We start from the raw sequence: 19,572 nt of genomic DNA on the forward strand, positions 1-19,572 counted from the left end.
ATTATTTAATCAATTAAAATATTGTTTTGCGTGCAAGTTAACTAAATTATAAATAAGACCCTTTGGCTTACAAATTTCGTTCATGGGATTACCTATAAACATATGAACGGAATTTCCTTCATATCTTATCCCTCCTCATTCTAGGGTTTCTGGTTTTGGGTGTGAGCCATTAAAGACATCATCCTTTTGGTGCTAGCTTTTCAAGACCAACAACTATAAGGATTGAAGTGATTTGTTTACTACAACAAATCAAACGATATGTAACCATTCCTATGTATATTTAGATTATAATAGGTTACCATTAGGGATCTTGATATTCATAGTTTATTGTTATCAATTAGAGAAAATACAGATCCTTTTATAGGTTGCATGTGAACTTAAGGATTAAGATTTCCGCTTCATATGTATTTTAATAACCTATAAAACCCATCAGCAAGAACATTCTTTGCTAGAGACAAACAAATCGCACTTTCCGCTCTCAAATCCAAATCTTATCATTCTTCTTCATCGACTTTACTGGTTTTTCTTGAATGACCGCTAGAAACAAGGATTGGTTTCCCCTTCGATGCCTTGTCTAAACCCAGATTGAATCACTGCATCGTTGACTTGAAGTTGCCATAAACCAAAGTTGGTTCTTGCATCAAATTTCTCTACATCGAACCTCATTGGGACTATAGTTTTACATCATATATGTATCCCCAAACAATATTGTATAGTAGAAAAATATACACAATGCCAATAAGTATTATACCAACAAAGGATTCATATGAGAGAGGTGGGTCACAACAAACACACTTAAGTACCAAGTCTTTCCTATCCAAAACCGAAGAAAAACCACAGGCCTCCAGAGAGAAAGATCAACTATATGATAAATTGTTAAAATCAAATAGACTAACCTCTCAAGGCTCCCAAAAATACAATTATACTCTCCCAAAGTGTTAACCAACACTTTTGGAGAGTGTAGTTGTATCTTTCGGGAGGCTTGGGAGATTAATTTATGTGATTGTAACAATTTATCATATAGTTGATCTTTCTTTCTAGAGACCCGCGATTTTTCTTCGATTTTAGAGTTTTCACGTATATTATTGTGTCTTGTTATTTTCTCTGTTATGGTAATTAAGAGGATTATTTTGCATCTTTGAGGCAATTTTCCCGACATCTATTGTACCCGTTATATCATGTTTCTTTTTAATACTTTTTCGTATAATTTACAAAATAAGATATATAACTAATAAGAGAATTGAAGAAAGAAAACAACAAAACAAAAGTAAGACCACAATTTTGATCAAAGCAACTTTCTCACAAAGATGTTGATCCATTTGGGTCATCCAAATATTGGATCTAATATTCCTCAAATTTAAAGCACATTGTCTGTCTTTTACCTAATTCACATAAACTAAATCATGTACAACATAATTAGTGATCGATCATACAAGTACGTGAGGACTTTTCATGGGTACCCACTGATACACGAAAGCAAGTTACATGGTCGAACCTGACTGTAATTGTTTACTTGAACACTTGCACCTTGCTCGAGCATCGTTCAAAATCTACAAAATCCCAAAACAAAAAAAAAATCATGAGAACAAGAAAAATGCAGAAACATTAATGTTGCATGAGGAAAGCATTCATGTCTTTTCACAAACAAGAGATCAATAGCGAGTGCTTGTCTCACCTTTTGGGAGAGCATTAAAAAGCAGTTTAATATTAATAATATTAAACGAATTACAACTTGTTTTGTCCTTGTAACGTCTCCAACCAAACACCATATCCCATTTTTTTGCATCACTATAGGTGTAAAGTTATTATTACCTAACTCCAAATGTGGTGTTCATGAATAATACAACACCAAATATGATGTCGATGTATTCAATAACATCAAATAAGGTGTTATAGTTTAATTTGTACAAATTAATACTTCAACTTTGAATTTATTCATTTTTTGTTTATTATTTGCATAATAATATTCTATATTCAATATTTGCTACTTGTGATATTATAGTATGATTAATTACTTATATTATATTTAATTTTCATGTTTCAAGCTTATTTAAAGATTTAGTACTTTTTAGTACTTTAAAACACAACTTATATATAATACTTTAAAACACAATAAAAATGGTGTAATGAGTTGGAGAAGAATTGGTGTTTTTGTCAATTTGGTGCAAAAAATGGTGTAAGGAGTTGGAGAGGTCTAACAAACTGTGAACCTGGTATAAAGTATACCTGTAGTTCTTTTTGAAGGTCTTTAATGTACTCAACAGCCATATCTAACATATCTGCTGTATTAGTTTGCTGCAAAACAGTTTAAAACAAAAAATATTTCACTTTCAAAACATGAATTTAGTCAATTTACATTTAAGGTTCATTTTTTTTACCTTGTCCATATCAGGGAAAAGCTCTTGTAACCTTTTGATTCTTTCGCTTATTCGGGTTCTTCTCATCTGAAATTTGATCCCCAAATCATGATAAATCAATATAGATGTTAGATTATAAGAAATAAGATAACACCAAGAGGACAAAGATCTTCATACCCTTTCTGCAATGCTTCTTGGGTGTGTAGCAAATCCTCTTTTTGCTCTTGTTTTCCATGGAACCGATGATTCTTGTTGGAAATGCAAGAAATTTTCAGCAGCAGCTGCCATCTCAGAGGAAGTTTTTGGTAAGCTCATATGGTGAAGCAAACTAGGAGTATGGTTTCCAGACTCTCCATTCTATAAATAAATTAAAGCATTAGCAGAATGATGAAAATTCCAAAAAATAAGAAAGAAAACAATAATAAGAATAAACGTATTAGAATCAAGATGTACCTGTGAATGTGATATCTTCAAACCACCATCTCTGCTCCTCTTCAAGCCATTGAATGTGGAATCATGCAACTCATTCTCGTTTTCAGCTATTTGGGGCAAGAATCTTGATGAAGAAGATGGACCTAATGAGAAACTGATGTGGTTATTCGAAGTACTTGATGAACTGCCTTTTCTCACATCTTTCACGCCGGTAAAACCTGAGTTTCAAGATCGAAAGCATTAGAGTCTTAACCTTCTTACTCTGGATATTAGTTGATCTTACAACAAATCAATGCTCTAAACAAGAAATAAGATGAAGTCTTCGTTAGATCATCATACATACATCATGACAAATTTGGGGTCTATCAACCATTAGCAAAAAGTCAACTACCAATAAATGTCAATTGCTAAAACTGATATGAACTTTTTAAGATAATAAATCAACTGCAAGTTGAAATAAAAAATGAAATTAACAATTGTTTACCATTTTCAACATTCAAGGAGGACAAAAATCCAGCTGGAGTGCTATTCTGCCTGATGAGATTTGGACTAGTTGAATCCGTAGCTCTGAAAGTCGATGCACAATCCAAATTACTTTGATTTGTGTAGTCATAACTACCGGAATCCGGCAGTCGCCGTGAAGTGCTACCGTGCATCACAGCCGTTGACGACGGATGGGGAAGATCCTGGTTCTGAATCGATGTTTCTCTCCTTTCCTGCTTCATAGGCGTTGACGAGGGCGACGCATAGTCTAGAAAGTCAAGGAACTCACGTGAATCATATTCAGATTTCTTTTGTTGCTTGAAGAACCTTTCCTCCGGCTCGTGATTCGAGGCGGCGGTGACAGGATCCGGAAACTCCTCGTCTCCGTTCTCGTTGAGTAGATTCGAAAAGAAGGAGCTCGGAGAAGAGCGATAACGCAATAAGGAGCTCTGATTCTCATCTTGTTGATTTTGACTTTGAGTTTGTTGATCGTAATCTGGATAAGGATCCAATGAAATCAATTGTTTGATCTTGGCAAACTCGCCGTCAGCCGGATGCTTGAAGGTAGACGAATGCAACAATGAATTCATATCTCTGGAAATCGCATCCGAAGAAGTACCATTAACACCATACATATTCAATATGCAAAGACCTACCTACACTTACACAGAAGAATCGGAAAACTGATTTTTGGATATAACAAGGATCAGATTATGGAGGTGGATTGAATGGCTTTGAGGCAATGAATGAAAAAAAATGAAATGGAATCAAATTAGAGATGAATCTCAACGGTGGAAATCAGAGGCTGCTGCTGAGGCTGAGTCTGACCATCGCGCAGACACAAATAGAAAGCTGCGGCTTTTCCTTTTTTTCTTTTTCTTCCTATTTTAGCGAAACAACCAGGTCTTCGTGTAAAAACTAATACTCCTTTTGGCAACATCATCCTTTCCTTTATTATTTCCTTTTATTTCCACTTTAAACAATAAAATTGATTTTTAGATGTACAACATTTTTTTTTAGGGAATACATAGTCGCTGAAATAGACGGAAGCTAGTATAATAACTAATTATCGAAATTATTATAAAAGAAAGTAAGAAACTAACTTATTTAATATAAACTAGTTTATAATACATGGAAGCCATGGTTATAAAAATATTTTAGTTTTCATAGCAAAAATTCATAATTATTAATAAATTATTTTAAATAAATTATTAATTAAAAAATACATCAAAATTTTAAAATTAATTATAACTTTAAATTCAACCTATAATTAAAAAAGTAAATGTTTCTATAAAAAGTTAAAATATATTATTTAAAACTTTAACCTCATTAATTGTGATAGTTATTTATTTAATATTTTTTCATTGACACATGACATAATATTAATGTAGAGTTGTATTAAAGTGATGCATGACAAAATGAGATTAAAACTATTTTTTTATTAATATATGGATGATTTTGTATAAAAAGTACTAATCAAAATTTATTTTATGGTTAAAGATATGATAAACACACAATAAAAATTCAAAAAATAAGAACAAAAAGATTTAAAAAAGTTCACAGGACTGGTGGTAAACAACAGATAGATATTATTAGATTTGTAGACTATCTATTCATCACACACAATGTAACACCCAAATTATAGTCTTAAGTACATCCAAAAAGAAATATTCTTTAAGACACTTTTAACACGAATAAGCAATGTACATTTAACTACTAAAAGGATACAAACAATATCCATAACCATAGTTAAGATAGAAAATTGTATTGTTTCCCTAATAGGTGTTGAATAACTAAAATATTTATATTTGAAAGTCAACTAATTCTTTATGAGAAAATTAATGAAATAATCAAAATTGAGGGGTATTATAAGCATTTAACCATGAAAAATTGAGTTTTGGAAAATGACCACGAGATCCACAGAGGGGCTCTACGGATCGCTTTACACCTCTGAGGAATGATGAATAGTTATGAGGAATTGACATGACATCACTAAAAGACAAAAAAATATCGTGGGTATAATGGTTCCGCAGAGGTGGCTCTGCGGATCCATTAAACACCTCTACGAATCTTTAAATTTTCTGAGGAAATGGTGGCTGGTCCTCTCCGACAAATCCATAAAGACGGCTTTGCGGATCCCTGCTACAGTTCTACGGAATTATTGATTTCTCTACGGATCCCCCAATATTTTTTTCATTTAGTGATGCCACATCAATTCCTCAAAACTATTCATCGTTCCTCAGAGGTGTAAAGCGGTCCGCAGAGCCTCCTCTGCGAATCTCGTGATCATTTTCTAAAACTCGGTTTTTCATGGTTAAATGCTTAAAACACACCCCTCAATTTTGGTTATTTCATGAATTTTCTCATTCTTTATTCATGCTACTAGTATATGTATGCGAAATCATCAAACCTAACAACACAGAAACCAAGTGAATAACAAGTACACGTTATATATATATATATATATATATATATATATATATATATATATATATATATATAACTTCTAACATCTAAATGCATCATCTTCATAACATCAACATAGTTATACCCATGATCATGTCCTTAGCCACTATTAGTAGCTTCCCTTTGATTATATTTATAGTAAGTTGTACACAGTTATAATCAAATGAAACAATACAAACACCTCTCCATGCAGGACTAATATAAGTACATCCCTATTTGGACCAACCTAAATATACATCCCCATTTAATGACATATTGAGATATATCCCACCATTACAAATACATCCCCCTTTAGGACCCATAGAAATACATCCCAAATTTGGGACCGATAAGAATACATCCCCATTAAAAGGATCAATACTAATTCATTCCCAATTGGAGACCGATAAAATTACATTCCAAAACGATACTATCTGAATACATCCCTAATTTGGGACCGATAAGAATATATTCCTAGTATGGAACCAATATAAATACATCATATATTTGAGACCATTAAGAATACATACATAATACATGACCTATCTACATAATACATGACCTTTCTGAACACATCTCTAATTTGGATCCAATAAGAATACATCTCCAATATAGGACCAATATAAATGAATACTTTATTTTGGGCCAATAAGAATACAACCCTAACACGGGACCAATATGAATGCATCCCAAATACGGGACCAATAAGAATACATCCCTAGACAGGACCATTTTGAATATATCACCAATTTGGGACCTATATATCCAATTAGAATAAAAACATGTCATCCATTAAACATTTATATAATTAGTTACTTTGGTAATTATTTCTAGTATCTTTCTTAGATTCATATGCGACTAACATCACCCCAAGTCCTTTACTTTCCTACTAACCATAATTGTTAACACACACACACACGTATATATATATATATATATATATATATATATATATATATATATATATATACACATGGTCCTTCACATTATATGATATCGCTTGGGCACTATAATTGCGAAATAATAACAAATTAAAGATACATCAACATAACTCAATGATACACATTTATAATTCTTCTTGTATTTAGTATCCTTGTGGATAAATATCATCATTCACATCATACTATAAGATTTATAATAATTTTATTTTGATTCTTTCTAAGAAAGGTACTAATCTAAGTGGTACATCATAGAATGTTGATACCCTTATAGGTTATAATTGAATATAAGTAAGCAAACATATGTATATTGAGACTTCAGTACTATCTATATCAGATAAAGTTTGTACATTGACTATTAGTTTCCGGTACTGACTTCCTTCGCGGAAAAACTAAAATATTTTCTACCCACATGTATGTTAGGGCATCGTTCTATAGAGTTTTAGAAATTGTATGGTCGGTGATTGATCTTAGCTTGAGAATGCAACTTATTTTTTATGAGGATCTTTTAGAATGGTTAAAGTTTATTATTTTGTAAGTCGATTTGATCAACAAGTGTGTGAGTTTACCTTTCACATTGTTATACTTTTTGAAGCTTTTGTTTTAGTAACAAGAAAACCTTTAGATAATTACTCTTCACTCGTTTTCATTTAAACTGTCAATCAAGGTTCTTTTTCACTTTCGATAGATATGTATTAGTGGATGGTTGTTACTAGATAAGGTATGAAGGTTGGATGCTAGTTAGGTTAAAGAACATAAGGAACATCAAGATCAGATGAACACGCATAGAGTGAATCGCACCATGGCATCTACAATGATGCATAAGATGACGTATAAAGTTTGAAGTGGTCAGCAAACAATAGATAAATATTTACTCTACGTTTTCATTCCTCGATTTGTTTGCAATAAAAAAAATATGGTACATTTTTAAATAATTTGTTGATAATAATATAAATTAATTCATGAGCAGGTGCAGCTCTCTCTTCAGCCTCGTATCAACAATGTAATAATGCTTCAATTGGGTTTTCTGGAGGATTTGGTCGGGTTGCGGGAGTTGTAGATTCGGAAGATAATTTAACTCACCCTCTAGATTTTTCAAATTGTAATAGTTTAGATGGTTGTTTTGGTAATTCTTACAATAAAGGATCTTTCTTAAGTGAGATTAAAAAAACTTTGGAGATGGGAAAAGCAATGGGTTATAACTTGGAGGGGTGTTATGATTGGGTTAAACAACTTGTTGAAGGGAACGGAGATAAAAGGGTGTTGAGATGAATTGTCTCTCCATAAATATTCAAGGGTGGGTTGTAAAAATAAACGGAGTTGGGTACGGAATTTGTGTATTAAACATAAGGTTAACTTGGTGGCTATTCAAGAAACGAAGATGGAAGTTATTGATGTTTGTATCGCTCGCTCTTTCTGGGGTAACAATTCTTTTTCGTATGTTTTCTCTCCTTCTTGTGGTGCTTCGGGTGGTATTCTTCTTCTTTGGGATTTGGACGCTATCATAGTTAATTCCTCCCATATTTCTGCCAATTTTACTATTATTGAGGCTATATGGGCTTCTTCGGGGTTGCAGGTTATGTTTCTTGTGATTTATGCTCCACAAGGGGCTGAATGTAAGAGAATTATTTGGGATAATCTTCTTCAGATTATTAATTCTTTCCAAGGTGAATGTGTTTTGATGGGTGATTTTAATGAGGTGCGTGATGAAACGGAAAGATTTGGTACTATCTTTAATTCTAATACAGCTAGAAGCTTCAACAATTTCATTGAGCAGGCGAATTTATCTGATGTTTCTATGGGGGGGTCCTTGATATACGTGGAGTGATAAGTGGGGTTCAAAATTTAGTAAGTTGGATAGATTTTTAATTTCCCATGGTATTCTGGAGGCTTTTCCTCACTTGACAGGTATGGTCTTGGAGAAGTACATCCCGGACCATAGACCTATTTTATTATCAGAGCATAGAGTTGATTATGGTCCAATTCCTTTCCGTGTCCTTTTTTCTTGGTTTAATTTGGAGGGGTTTGATGATGTTGTCCGAAGTTCGTGGTCCCAAGATCAGAATTTAATCAGTGTTTCTCATCCTTGGGTTAAATTTAAGAAGAAACTTCAACTTCTTAAATCTAACATTCGGATTTGGAATAGTGCTACTAAGTTCAAAATGGGTTCTAAACGATTGGAGCTCCAAAAATTGTTAGAATCCATTGATTCTTGCCTCATGACTGACGGGGGAGATGCCACTCTACGGGAGAATCGAGTTAATATATACTCTTAAGAACATCACAGATTTAGATCATGTTACTAACCTGGAGTTAGCCCAAAAGGCAAAAATTCAGTGGGGAATTGAAGGTGATGAAAACTTGGGTTTTTTTCATGGGGTCATAAACAGTAAGAGAAGACAAATGGCTATTAGGGGTGTTTTGAAGGACGGGTGTTGGATCGATGATCCAAATGCGGTTAAGGAGGAATTTCATGGCCACTTTCAGAATCTTTTTTCCAAACAGGCTGGTCCTCGGCCCCGGACCGAAGAGTCCCAATTTTCGCGACTTTCGTCTACTCAAGTCCAATTTCTTCATGCTCCTTTTACTCGGGAGGAAATTAAAAAGGCAGTGTGGGACTCTGGCTCTTCTAAAGCTCCAGGTCCTGATGGGTTCACTTTTGGTTTTCTAAAACGGTATTGGGATATTGTTCAGAATGATATTTTCGATTTCGTGGCTCATTTTCATGAGCATTCTTCTATTCCTAAGGGTTGCAATGCTTCCTTTTTCACTATGGTACCAAAAATTAGACACCCGAAGGTTGTTAGGGATTATAGGCCTATTAGCTTGATCGGTTGCCAATATAAGATTATTGGTAAACTTCTTGCTAACAGATTGGCTGAGGTTATTGATAGTCTGGTTAGTGTAGAGCAATCGGCGTTTATTAAAGGCATACAAATTCTAGATGGTCCGTTTCTTCTTAATGAAATTGTTGCTTGGAGTACAGCTTCTAAAAATCCTCTTTTTCTTTTTAAAGTGGATTTTGAAAAAGCTTATGATTCTCTATCATGGGAATACTTGCTAGAACTTATGCAAATTATGGGGTTTAGTTCTTTGTGGTGTAATTGGATTTTGGAGATGTTATCTTCTGCCACAGTCTCGGTCCTGGTCAACGGTTCTACTTCCCGGGAATTTCACATGTTTAGAGGTCTGAGACAGGGGGACCCCTTATCTCCTTGTCTTTTTGTGTTGGCCATGGAGGGTTTACATGTGGCCCTGACTAGGGCCCAGATAGCTAATACGTTCAGGGGTATCAACATTGGAGGAATTACTATTTCTCATCTTCTTTATGTTGATGATGTTGTCCTCTTGACGGAATGGTCTCACGATAATGCTCTCAGTATTTTTCGAATTCTTAGATGTTTCTTTTTAGCTTCGAGTTTGAAAATAAATATTCTTAAAAGTAAGGTGTATGGAGTTGGGGTCACGACTTATCAAATTTCACTTTTGGCTAATTGCATGGGATGTTCTCCGGGCTCTTTTCCGTTTAGTCACTTGGGGGTCCCGGTTGGTCAGAATATGGCTAGAATTGATTCTTGGGGTCCAATTGTAGATTCTTTCTGAAAAAGACTAGCCGTTTGGAAAGCAAAAACTCTTTCTTTTGGGGGTCGGATGACCCTAGTTAAAGCATTATTGGGTTCGATTGCCAGTTACTTGATGTCCATTTATCCAGTGCCTCTGACAGTGATAAAGGAGTTGGAGAGATTGAGATCGGTGTTTTTCTGGGGTGCGGATTTGGATGATCGTCGTATGCATTGGGTTAGGTGGGATAAAATTCTAGCCCCTAAAGAAGTTGGAGGTTTGGGGATTGGTAGTCTTTATGCCTTTAACAGGGCTATTTTATTGCGGTGGAAGTGGAGATTTTTCCATAACCCTAATTTGCTATGGGTGAGGGTGGTCAAAAGAATCTATGGTTTGGGAGAGATTTCTAATCCTTTGATTCCAAGGTCTCACTTCAAGGGTCCTTGGAATGGTATTAAGAGGATTGTAGATAATCTCAAAGATCGGGGCTTTGACTTCCATAACTTAGCTCCTATTAGAATTGGTGATGGGGCTTATACTTCTTTTTGTCATGATAAATGGCAAGGAAATAATCCTCTTTCAATTCCTTTTCATAGAATTTTTTCTTTGGATTTAAATCGCTTAGCCAATGTTAGGGATCGGTTTTTAATTGGATGGAACCCGGGTGATCTTAGACGTATGCCTAGAGGTGGAATTGAAGAAACTCAATGGATTTCTTTTTTGGAGGTGGTGCAGGGTGTTCAGCTTTGTCACATCCCTGATAGGCTCGGTTGGTCTCTTGATAGTTCCGATTCTTTTTCTATTGCGTCTGTGCGGCATGCGTTGGATAGTGGTTTAGTTCCTTCGGGGGACATGGGTACACGGTGGAATAATTGGGTTCCTATTAAGGAAAATATTCTAATATGGAGGATTCAACTCTCTAGTATTCCAACGAGGGAGAGATTATCGGTTAGGGGTGTTATGGTTCCCTCTATCATGTGTCCTATTTGTATGGTTGCAGTTGAGACTATTGATCATATTTTTGCAGGGTGCCGTGAGTTAAGAGATGTTTGGGGTAGGGTAGCTATTTGGTGGGTATGTCTCTTCCTTCTCAGATTTCGGTGTTGTCTTTAATTAACTGGTCGGAGGATGTTAATATGCGGAGAGGTCAAAGAAAAGCGTTTGATGCGGTCATTATTACTTCCTTCTGGTGCCTATGGAATTTTCGAAACACTTCTATTTTTGGAACGACCTTGCCCAAGAAAGCGGTTATTTTTGATGATGTTGTTGAGAAATCATATTTTTGGATTTCTAATAGATGTTCTAGGGTAAACTTAAGTTGGACCGAGTGGCTTCATAACCCTTCTTTAGCTACTTCCTTGATGTAATCTTTTTCTAGCTTCTTGCTAGTTTTTGCTTTCTTAATATATTTATGTCGTTCCAAAAAAAAATTCATGAGTAATCTTCTTAAAAAGTCCTAATATCTATGTTATTAGGGTAATCTTCAGAAAAAATCTTAGTATTTTGACAAAATCATCGGAAAAATAAATGACACATGCTAAATTTGTGAAACCTGCCAAAAGTGTTTTTCTAAGGTTTTAGTTGGTATCGTGTCATTTGCTATAAAAAAAATAATAACTAAAACTTTTTATTAGACAAAAATATTTCTAACCATAACATTCATATTTATAATGGTAGGTTTTATTTTATTATTTCTATAATCTCATAATTTACAATTTTTTTGTCATCATAATTGGATTTTTTTTGTAAGTCATATTCTTTTTGGATTTTATTTTGCGTTATAAATTGGTGAATGCTTTCTTTAACCCTTTTTCTCCAAGCAGGCCGGTGGGTGATAGGGGCGACCGTCTAGAGCCTATTTTTTAAAGGGGTCTAAATTTTTTGTGGAAATTGTTATATTTAGAAGATAGTACAAATAATTTTTTTTTTTAATTATTAATTTATTATAAAAAACTTGATGACATTTATGTTTTTAAAGGGTCCATTTTTTTCTCTCGTCTAAAACCCAAAATATGTTTGAAACGGTCGATGAGAGTTGAAATCTTGTTTCATTTTTATAGGTCTTCATAAATCATAAATTGAATGTTTCGTCAGAAACCTGTTGGTGTGATGTCTTGAGATGACGCTACCAAAATATCCTGTTTATTTTATTTTTATTGAAAAAGAAGATAAAAGAATTCCAAAAATGCCCATGGGTGTTGGGTACAAAGAACCTAGCAGTAAGTGCTAAAATCCAACGTGGCAATAGTGGGATGGTTTCAACTTTCAATTGCGGCGGCCCCAAGTTTTTGTACCCTTTTCGTATCGGTGGTTTCAAGTAAAATATTTACCCCTCCTATGCACCAAAACTTTTAAAATCTATTTTTAAATGTATCATAATAGCATAATGCTCATGGATATACTAACAAGATTTCTCTCTGTAGTCTCTGGTTATATTGATTCTATGTGAATTTCAATCAGTCATTCTATGCGGATCTTGTTTTCTAATTATATAAATAAATATGAGTAATCAAATATAAAAAAATATTATTTTTATGTAGGAAAAATATTTTAATTAACTAACAAATTAAATAATATAAATTTAAGAGTTATGAGTTTCAAAACATTAATATTTTTATTAATCAATCAATTAAATAACACATGTTTGAAATTTTTACAATCATTATTAAAAAGTATTTGAGATATTAGATTTTAAATGAATTTTGGTTGAAATGTTTTGACATCTATTATATATATATATATATATATATATATATATATATATATATATATATATATATATATATATATATATATATAGTGAGAGAGAGAGAGAGATATGAAAAGTATAACATATCTATGAGTTTTAATTAATTATCTTTTTAAAACGATAAAATTACAAAACCAAAAAAAAAACATATTTAAAATATTTAATTAAATATTTTCAACATCACCCTATATAACATATGATCAATATATTAACGATTAAACCAAAATATACAACGACTATATTACAAAAACGAAGAAAATATAAAAACAAATTAGTATAACAAAGTTACAAATTAAAAGCTCTAATATGATAGCATATCTTCAAAAGTGTATTACAATAATCCAAAAACAAAGAAAATATAAAAACGAATTAGTATAACAAACTTAGAAATTAAAAGTTCTAATATAATAGCATATCTCCAAAAGTGGTCATAAGACCTCAACCCAACATAAAAACTTTTAAGTTTTGTTTTCTTTATGAAATTTGTACATGATTTGTATGCATGTCTTCCCAAAAGATTGATTTTTTATAGTAAATTTTTTACTAAATGCTAATTAAAATAATAAAAGTTATAAAACTTTTGAGTGTTAAATCATAATTAAGAAAACTTTTGAGTTGCATTAGTTAAAAAAAGGGGTTTCAAATGAATGTGGTTTGAGAAAGTTAAAAAATGGGGTTTCAAATACATGAGATTCAAAAAAAAAATGTTAGCTTTATAAATATGTATGATAATATACATATCATTAATATATTATTTTATAACTTTTTTTACTATTCATAACCCTTTCAAAAACCACTTTACTTTTAAACCGTTGTCATTTACAAAAACCTCACAAAAAATAATTATAATTCCTAAAATATCAGCTGCAAAGCATTATGTGGTCAAAACATTAAAAACCGGTAACATTCTCGTTTTAATACTCACAAATTTTGGTCATTTTTAGTGAAAACAAAAAATTGAAAATAAATAAAAAAAATTAATAATTAATTAATAAAAATAAAATAAAAAGAAAGACTATATATATATATATATATATATATATATATATATATATATATATATATATATATATATATATATGAGAGTTAATAAAAGGTTTATATTAAATATTTAAGGAAAATAGCCTATTTGGACCTAAAAAGAAAATAAATGAGGAAGTGTCAAATTTGACGAATTTAAGAAAAATAAAACTGATTAGGTGGTTTGACAAATTAAGCGGGTAGGACCAGTCTTGTCATAAATTATGATGGGGAGAGATCAATATTGAAATATCTCAATATTTTAAAAATCGGTTTGAACCGACCGGTTGGATCGGGAATCCATGAAGGAAGCGGTTCAATTATCATCGATTTTATATTTATTTCTGAACCGGATCGAACCGGTCAGTTTTTACAAAAATCTGGTTGAACCGATTCAATTAAATCGGTTGAACCGATTAACTTGAATAAAAACACATGTAATTGAAACCTTTTGCATAATAAACTTTGGTAGTTTTTTCACATTTATTAAAAATTTTCTGAATAAAAGTACATGAAATGTTATAAAGTTTTTTGATGTGTTAATATTCATCTAGGACTTTATTTTCTTTTTAATGCATGTTAATTGATGTAAAAATTATGGTTATAAGTTATTTTAATGTATTTATATTGAACTACAACTTGTTTTCATGTGTATTTTAATGTTTGAACTTTGGACATCAAATTCTTGATTTGTGTATGTATGTGTGTATAAGAAAATACGAAAAAATATATAAATTATAGAAATCGGTTTACTCTGCGGTCGAACCGGTTAAACCGGAAACTGGTCACCATACCGGTTCAACTAAAAAATCGGTTTTAAAACATTGGAATATCTACAAGTTAAGTGAAAGTTGGGAGAAGACGGTGTAAGTTTTCAAAGGTAGAAACATTGGTGGTCAAATTTGAATGTATGGAACTTAAAAGGCCACAACCTGATTTTTTTTTAACGGCAGATACAATATAATTCTAAACTACTCCTAAATCCACTTATGTCTCCGACGAGACTTGAACCCTCAACCTCAAGGAGGGAGGGCAACACCTGATACCGCTGGGCTAAAAGCCTTTTAATCACAACTTAATTGTCCCTCTTATTCTTCACCATTCACGGTTCGAAAGTCTACAAAATCACCCATAGGGTGATTTCTAGCAATTAGGGAAGATTTAGGACTGGAGGTTCAAGATTAAGTGGATTTTCAAGTATTAAGTTTATATTGGAGCATCGGAATGTAAGGATTATCTTAATGCTTATTGTGTGTTATAGAACATCACAATGATATTATTTGTTGAATAGATGGTTAAATCTCGAACACCAATGGTGAATTTGGGGTAATTCATGCCCTAACTATGTGAACAAGTTATACCATTGCATTCATGGCTTGTACATTGTGTTATAGACATTATTTTGATCATAATTCATAGATTAGATGGTAACATGTTGCTTGTATTCCAATATGGAAGTCAAAAACATGATATATGATGAACTATAATTTAATATTTGGAATAAAATGTTCCAAAGTAGATGGTTGTGGATTTGAGTTCATGTAATTATAGAGTAAGGTGCGCTTATGGAACTCATAGAAATCAATATGAATTATGGTACCGGTCTATAAATTATGCGGCTCCATGAATCCAAGATGATTTCAAGGAGCATAGTTGGAACCGAGTGTACTGTGAACTAGGGAATGGAAATGGGTGATTCTATTGTTGTAAATGAAGAACTAAACCCACTTGGAGTGAAGTGGGTGTTTTTAATAAGTTCATATGACTTTTAATTCAAGATTGATTTGCTCATATTGGTCTATGGTGGACATTATTGTAGTTGATGTCCATAACCTTTCTTAATGAGATTTTGAGGGTGTTTTAAAGTACTTAATGTATTAGGTCATAGGTATGATAAAGTCCTTATTACATGTTAGACAAGTTATTATGCCTTTAAAGATGGTACACATTGATTTTCAAAAGACCTAATGTAACTAGGCAAAGTACAATGTCTTAATAAGAAAATTTGGCATATTGTGGGTGTGTAAGGGACCCACGACTTGTGGGAAAATGATGTTATTCTGCTTTTCAATTTTTAGAATCTTTTATTATTTATGTTGATTTAGATAATTGATAAATGATCTTATCTTAATCAATTTTATTTTTGAAACAATCATAGAAATAAACTTATCTTCTTATCTTATAAGTATTTTTTTTGCAATGTTATCAAGGAAACCAAAATTTATATTAAATTTCCTATTGCATCCACGATTTTGAGAAATAATTCAATCGAGATCTCTTGGGCATCATACACCCAAACAAATATTAGAATTCCATATGTCTATCCTTCGTGGTTGGATACACTAATGAATTCTAGAATTTAGTGCCAATTTACTATGGTGTTATAAAGACATCTAAACCATACCAAAATGCTATTGACATTCTTTTTGTACAAAAATAACTACATATTTTAAAATTTCACAACAATTACTATCCTTTTATATCTTTAAATTTTGTAGCAAAAATAAAGATGAAAACTTATTCGATAACAAATTTTGTTGGTAGTTTCAGGAGAACTTGTTCGTTGGTATTCTCATTCCTGAATTATAACACGTTTTACAGAAATCAAAACTCGTATACAAATTCCTAATAGTAAAAGAGTAACACAAAAGTACTTACATATTGTATCTAGTGGTGTACCATCTGAACAAGACTACACGATGGGCAACAACCCCCGTTAAATATAGAGTCGAATAATGACATTCCCAAGAATCATAAAGATGGTCGCACCAGGTTGCGACACAATCAAAGCAAGTGCACGGACATAATGCCGACAACATCCCTCCTAATTCCAACATAGCATCATGTGCCACCCACAATCCCCTGCAAAAACATATTAGATTAGTTTCATAGAACATGTATGGTGAGACAAATATTTTCTACCCCACAAATACTATAAATACCTCCTCCATAGAAGACATCAATAAGAAATGACTAATTCTCTCTGTTGCTCTTAAACATTCTATTCAGTATACACCATAACTAGGGCGTCGAAGTGTTATCCATCACATCCCCAAATTACGACCGACCCTAGCTTCTCTTTGTGAGCTATAACTCTTGGATCCACAAGCTTAACTCTCTTTCTCTCTCTCTCTCTCTCTCTCCATCAATATTAATTGCAAAAATAATGCAATATATTTATGTTTCGACTCATCGTTTACAGTACTTCAACTAGTTATTCACTATTTTTCTAAAGATTTTCAATATAATAAATAATTTTTCGGAAGGACATGACCTAAGGCAAATCATTAGGTTGTTTGAACACCACATCCCATTTTTGTAGTCTCACTCTACTATTTCTATATCTAAATTTTTGGCTCGGCAAAACAACAATAGGAAGACATGCATGTTAGCAGTTCCAAACCAATCTATGTCGGTCTTGAAATGGTCCGGTTTTTTTAGGATTGGTCTCGGGATGGTTTAGCTGGTTTAATTTTGGTTTTGATCGAATTATATGTTTTTTAAAATGAGTTTAAGGTTTTTTAATGGTTTATATTGGTTTAGACCGACTCGGACCGGTTAGGACTAGTTCAGTCTTTTAATATATTGTTGGTATAATACATTGTTGGTAGACTGGTGGGGAATTAGGACTCGTCCAACTTGAGACTGGTTTGGGACTGACGGTTTAGTGATCTTAGTGACTTTACCCGGACCAAAGGTCTGCGTGTAACGTCTCAAAAATAAGACCCAAAAATTTTATTTTTGGTTTAATAAAAATATTTATTCAAACATTTTCATACAACCATGTAACCCCCGACTCCCAGGTATAAGCTTTACAATTTTATTTTCATTTTGGAAGGTCTACTCGACGAGTTGGATGCCCTGACTCTTCGAGTAGGAATGAGTTTGCCCGCGTGGATTATTGGATCTACTCGACGAGTAGGAGCTGGGAGATGAAACCGTAAATTTTAGAGTTTGCGCCTTATTTAAAGGACCTTAAGCCCCTTCCTCCAATCCCTTACCACCCCCTTGATGGCTAAGAGAAACCCTAATCGCTATTAACCTTGTTCTTGAGTGATTATGAGGCTTAAAGAGTGATTTTGGTGCATTTTGTGAAGAAGGTGTGAAGTATAAGAAGCTTGGAGCAAAGAGGAGCTTGTAGATTTGACTATACCTCATCTTGGAATCATTTTGAAGGTAACAAGTCGTTACCTTGGCTTATCTTTAGCTAGATCTCTTCATGTTTAGGTTTGGGGCCATCTTTAGCACATTTGGGAGTCATTTCAAGTATTGGGACAATATCTGAAGTTGTAGCTTCAGATCTGGATTCCCCTTGGTCCCTATAGCTATAAAGTTATGAGATTTAGCAAGCTTGGGCCTTTCCCTTTGATTTAACCTTTCCTCTAGTCTAGTTTTAGCATTTAGGACCATGCATGTACGTAAAGTTTGCAAATTTACGTGGAAACCATGTCCTAGGAGGTTGGATCTACAATATGGAGCTTTGGGGTGGCTTAAAAACACATGTATAAGTATCAGACTGCATGAACTCGACGAGTCGCTTAGCCGACTCGGCGAGTCGGATGAAGGTTACCCGTATTTGATTCTGCATGAACTCAACGAGTCAGTAAGAGGACTCGACGAGTCAGTTAGGGTTTTCCCCGACATCTGGACATGTATGGACTCGACGAGTTGGTTGGAAACTCGGAGAGTCAATTAGGGTTTATGACTTTCTGGATTATTAAGGAACTCGATGAGTTGCTAGCTGCACTCGACGAGTTGGGTCAACATGGACTGTTGACTTTGACTTTGGCCAAGGGTTGACTAGTTTGACTTATGGGGGTATTTTGGTAATTTGGGAATTTATGGAAGTGGATCAGCAGTGGATGTAGGTGTTGGACTTGGAGCTGCATTTGGTGGAGTTTGACTTGATCACTTCGAGCTACTTGTGAGGTGAGTTCTCCTCACTATATCAACAGGGTCTAAGGCACCAATGCTGACCCTTTTCGGATTTGTATCCGGGTTATTGCATGATATGCTTATTGATTTACATCCTGGTAGTTAGGATGGTGATATGCTTAGTGACCTGGTTAGGTTGGTATCCTGGTATATAGGATGATGCTATGTTAGTGACCGGTTAGGTCTGTATCCTGGTTATAGGATTTTGCTATGATTGGTGATCTGTTAGATCGGTTTGAATGTTATATATGCTAGCGTATGATATTTATGTGCACATGTTTGTTTGATTGGGGATTAGATTGAGGCAGTCCTGCTTTGTGCTGAAGGCCAACATACCCAGGGCGGTCTGGACAGACTACAGGCCCAGGAGGGCATGCTAGTCAGACCGAAGGCCCGACGAGCGGTCCGGATAGGTTGTAGGCCATGAGAGGCGGTCCAGACGTGTCGAAGGCTCAGAGAGCGGTTCAGATAGGTTGAAGGCCTGCGAGGCGGTCCAGTCAGGCTGAAGGCTCATTATGCATGTTGTTTGCTTATATGTATTGATGTGTTTTATGGCATTGGTATTTTGGGAGTAACTCACTAAGCCTTCGAGCTTACATTTATCGATTATTGTTTCAGGTACTTCTGATGATCGCGGGAAGGCGAAGGCGTG

At 33.7% G+C, this 19,572-nt stretch overlaps 1 protein-coding gene across 1 annotated transcript; it reads right to left on the reverse strand.

The window, feature by feature from the left end:
* Nucleotides 1–1,259: 1,259 nt before the first annotated feature.
* Nucleotides 1,260–4,205, reverse strand: LOC145101886 (transcription factor bHLH130-like). Its single transcript, XM_079039188.1, has 6 exons — nucleotides 3,274–4,205; nucleotides 2,811–3,007; nucleotides 2,535–2,714; nucleotides 2,379–2,444; nucleotides 2,227–2,295; nucleotides 1,260–1,550 (listed from the first exon to the last, which is right to left on the reverse strand). The coding sequence occupies exons 1-6, from the start codon at nucleotides 3,905–3,907 to the stop codon at nucleotides 1,482–1,484; spliced, it is 1,215 nt and encodes a 404-aa protein (XP_078895314.1). The 5' UTR covers nucleotides 3,908–4,205; the 3' UTR covers nucleotides 1,260–1,481.
* Nucleotides 4,206–19,572: the final 15,367 nt, after the last annotated feature.

This window comes from Lactuca serriola, chromosome 4 (genome assembly GCF_051521515.1).
Source record: "Lactuca serriola cultivar US96UC23 chromosome 4, Lser_US96UC23_V15, whole genome shotgun sequence".
NCBI classification, from domain to species: Eukaryota; Viridiplantae; Streptophyta; class Magnoliopsida; order Asterales; family Asteraceae; genus Lactuca; species Lactuca serriola.

Excerpts from the sequence above, each read along its gene's own strand:
- LOC145101886 (XM_079039188.1), bottom strand. The coding sequence starts at position 3,907 with ATGTATGGTGTTAATGGTACTTCTTCGGATGCGATTTCCAGAGATATG. Across the intron at positions 3,008-3,273 it reads CTCCTTGAATGTTGAAAATG|GTTTTACCGGCGTGAAAGAT; the intron begins GTAAACAATTGT and ends CTTGAAACTCAG. Across the intron at positions 1,551-2,226 it reads ACCTTCAAAAAGAACTACAG|ATTTTGAACGATGCTCGAGC; the intron begins GTATACTTTATA and ends GGGATTTTGTAG.